The sequence below is a fragment of the Talpa europaea genome (assembly GCF_964194135.1).
Source record: "Talpa europaea genome assembly, chromosome: 4".
Taxonomy (NCBI): Eukaryota; Metazoa; Chordata; class Mammalia; order Eulipotyphla; family Talpidae; genus Talpa; species Talpa europaea.
In genome coordinates, this window is record NC_140070.1 from 2,110,878 (window position 1) to 2,114,779 (window position 3,902).

Below are 3,902 nucleotides of genomic sequence, written 5' to 3' on the forward strand. Positions count from 1 at the left end.
AGGTAAATTAGATGAGTTGATTTTAGGTCAATAGCTTCTTGGCCAAAAGTGTGTTCTCAGGCTTCCAAGACTATGAAAGGTGAGAGGCTCAGGAACCTCTTTATGCCAGAGGCATCTGGCCTGGACAACAGGCGGGTGTTGGGGAGCGACTGTGCCTTCCTGTTCTCCTCACCCCACCACCCTCTGTGGTACAGTTGTAAAGAGGAACAATGACAGAATGCTGGTTCTCAATGTGTCCTAAGCATTCTCCAGTAGAACCTTCCAGATGCTGTAAAGAACATCATATGTGATGCTAGTCTCTCATTCAGTAAGGAGAAAACACAGCTCATGTAACAGTCCTTAGGCAGCTCACGTATCCCTGTCGTGGGGACAAGTGTATGATAGGAAAGTTCCCCCGCAAGTGGGAGACTTTGGTGCTGAGGATTCTGTACTCACATGGCCTTAGCTCCTGGCCCCCTCCCAAAGTGACTGGCTAGAGGTTCTGACCTCCGGGGAATGTAAGAACCCGTAGAAAAAGTAAAGGATTAGCCATCTGGTTTCCTATAATTAGGTTAATTTGTCACCAAATTTAGAGACTCCAGGGTTTGGAATTCTTCCAACGGAAGCTATTTTATTTTCTTACTTGTTAAGCTTCACTGACCAAAGGGAACCTCAGTCCCCCAGAAGTAAATAAAAGGCCTGTGTCCACGGTCCCTGTCACTCATCTTGCTCCTGGATATCGAACCATGAGGCTCCATCCCCTCCTTTCTGTTCTCCTTTTTGTGACTATCATACCGAAAGGTAAGAGGTGGCTAATCGCCAAGACAGGGCTCTCAGAGGCTTCGGGGATACTCGGCGAGACTATGGCCGTCTCAGACCCTCATGCACCACCTTTGGGATTCAGAGTCCAGCCTGACCACCTCCCTTACAACTGATGAGCTCACAACTACCAAGCAGGACAAGGATTTCCATGAAAGGAAATGAGAACCAAGAGCAGCATGAGTAGAAAACGGGGCTCGAGTCAAGGCAGAGAGAGAAGCTCTGACGTGAGGCTTAAGGCTCAGCAGATGACCGAGTAGGTGTTACCAGGGCCCAAAATGCGAGTGTGAGCAGCAGCGACTGGTTTGGACGTGTTAGTGTCTGAAAGTGAAGCCAAGTGTGTTGGTGAGGAATTTCTGTGAAGGGCAGAAGTCAGGCAAATGAGAGAGTGCAACAAAAAAAGAGTTGTATCAAGTTTGAAAAAGCAGTAGAAATTTGGGAGCAGGGGAAGTTGGAGAAAGAATGAACAGTGGATTGGCGCCCCAGTGGCGAAGGCAGGAACACAGGGCAAGCTCGGAGGAAGCGTCTGAAGAATGTGATAGGGTCCTCAGGGCCCGTAGTTCAGAAGTCTGGGCATTAAAATGTAGCTCAAAGGGGAAAGACGGGCCTCCCCGGTGGCGCAGCGGTTGAGCGCTGGGCTGGGAAGCTGTCCGTAGCCTCTGCAGCGCCGGTTCGATCCCCGGCTGCTCCCCGGCCACCGGAGGAGGGTCCCACATGGCGCGCAGACCTCCCCTGCCGCCCGCTGCTCCCCTCAGCAGTGTCCTTCGGTCCTTCTGCCTGCTCTGCTCCCCGCTCTGGCTCTGGGGAATCCTCTCACCCTCCCGCGCTCCGACTGTGCCCAGTGCTTGTATAAATAAAAATAAATAAATCTTTAAAAAAAAAAAAAAAGGGAGGGAAAGGCAAGGGGCCAGTCCAGGCCAGTCCTCCAGACCCACGTCAGGACGGGTGGGGTGGTTTTCTCCACCGCTAAAGGCAGAATGTCCACACCCCTCTAAAGGGTCAGTCTCCGTGACCACAGACTAAGCCCGGAGAGCGCTCCCCCCCACCACCGCTTGGCGGGTCTCTGAGGCCCTGGAACCAGGAAGACACGAAGATACTCACTCTGGTGATCCTCGCCTCACCCCTGGCAGGTCTTGGGATCCACCTGACATAGTCATCTCCCCCAGAGGGAGTTTAAATATTTCTCATTTGGTCTCATTTCTCTCGGACGGAAACACAGCTACGGTGACACACACTGTGGCGACACTGGTGTAGGTTACGTGACGTCAGTGACTTGGGATTAGGAGCAAGTTAAGAGTCAATCTTCGGTTTACTTACAGGCAAGGACTGTATTTGACTGAGGTCACAAAGGCCTGGTCCGAACGTCTCCCCGGACATTACTCCGTGGGTGATAAAGCTCTCGGGGGAAGAGCTGGCGCGAGACCTGCAGCTGCGGGGCCTGAGCCCCCTGGAGACCGGCAGCACCCCTCACGGCTGCCCCGAGAAGCCAGACCCTCTTCTGGAACTGGCCAGCAAGGGTGGTGGCCACCGGCGCCTCCCCAGGGACCCTTGGGGTACCAGGCTGTGCAGAGTGTGCCCACCCGGCCTCCTGGCGGGGGACCATGCAGAGGCCCCGAAAGCGCCGCTGCAGATGGTGCTGGGCTATGCAGCGCTGGTTCATTTTCTGCAGGATGGAGAAACATGGCAAAAGCATGGTTTAAATTCAAAAAGAAAAAAAGATCCAGAACCTAAAGGCGGTCAGACTGTTAGCATGCAGGAGAGGCGGGAAGAAGCCAGGATGGGTTAGAGCCGAAGAGGCCGCACGCAGCAGGACAGCACGGCCAGACGCCAGGGGAGGGTGACGGAGACTGAGCGAGATGCAGGCGGCCGGGGACGAGCTCCGGTGCCAGGCGCCGGTGCGCCCGTGGAGGGGCGTGTGGAGGGGCGAGCCCGGCAGGAGGCAAGCGGGAGGGAAGGGCCCCGCGGCGTGCACTCAGCCGTGTGCCCTCAGCAGACAAATGAGTCAAAATAGATTTATGGAAAAATGCTTATAAACCTCGAGGCGCACGCTGTGGAGCTCCGGGAAGAGCACTAGCACGCTGGGAGCGTTGCTCACAGTCTCAGGTGGAAAAGAGGTCAGGCGGAGCTGAAGGGGCGCTGAAGGGGTGCTGGGCGTTCTCTCAGGGGACGTGGGGTGAGCACAGGTGCCTCGTCACCAGTCAGGGTGAGTGGGAGGAGCACGAGGCGGGAGGACGGGGACCTCCTGGGAACTATTTTGCAGTGGAGCTGCACTGACCAGCCCTGGGCCTACCACCCCGTCGCGTGACGCCACCAAAGAGCCCCACACATTTCAAAATGTGCCGCCCCAGCTGAGGACAACTCTAAAGGATTCTCGCGGCCAGCCTGACCTCCTCCCCAAGATGTGTACAGCCCCACTCGGGCCCCTCCCCCCAAGAGGCACTGCTCTCTCCTAAGTGTCTGACCCCTCCTACGGGGGTTCTCTCCTGTCCAGGGCCATCTCTTGGGATTTGTGGCTGATGTGCATTTCCAGCGAGCGCACGTGAATTGATGGTGTCCTCAACTCTCTCCCCTGCAGCAGGGGCTGGCGTGATCCCGGGGCTGAAACAGTGTGTTCTCTTGAAAGGGGTGTGCAAAGACGGGGGCTGCACCTCCACGGACGACACCATCGGGGTCTGCAACCAAGACAAAAAGTGCTGTCGAAAGTGGTGGATACTTTCTCCCTACCCAACGCCAGTCCCCAAAATCAAGTCTCCCTAAACGGGAGCAAACTGTAACCTGTCGAAGTGCAGAAACGTGGATGTGCTTTGCAGACCTCTGTTTTCCTCAAGTCCTTTGTCTCCTCTGCTGGAAATAAATGTCTTAAAGCCACATGTTCTTATTCCTAGGAAATTTCTTTATTGCACATGCAAGCCTCTTGAGAACTACAACACCCGTGAATTAAACAATAGAGGAACCTCGTTCCCTAAAGATATTTCATCAAAATACGACTTCCCCCCCAAAAGATGAAAATTTTATGTAGAACTCAAATTATTAAAAACGGAGCTACCAGATGACCCAGCAATCCCACGCCTAGGAATCTCCCCAAAGAGCACAAAAACTAATTC

At 54.4% G+C, this 3,902-nt stretch overlaps 1 protein-coding gene across 1 annotated transcript; it reads left to right on the top strand.

The window, feature by feature from the left end:
* Positions 1-725: 725 nt before the first annotated feature.
* Positions 726-3,555, top strand: LOC311169880 (uncharacterized protein; the record flags this gene model as incomplete). The annotated part of the gene is made up of 3 exons (XM_084232123.1): positions 726-780; positions 2,208-2,351; positions 3,374-3,555. 3 exons carry the CDS (start codon positions 726-728, stop codon positions 3,553-3,555), a joined length of 381 nt encoding a protein of 126 aa, XP_084088249.1.
* Between the last annotated feature and the right edge of the window lie 347 nt (positions 3,556-3,902).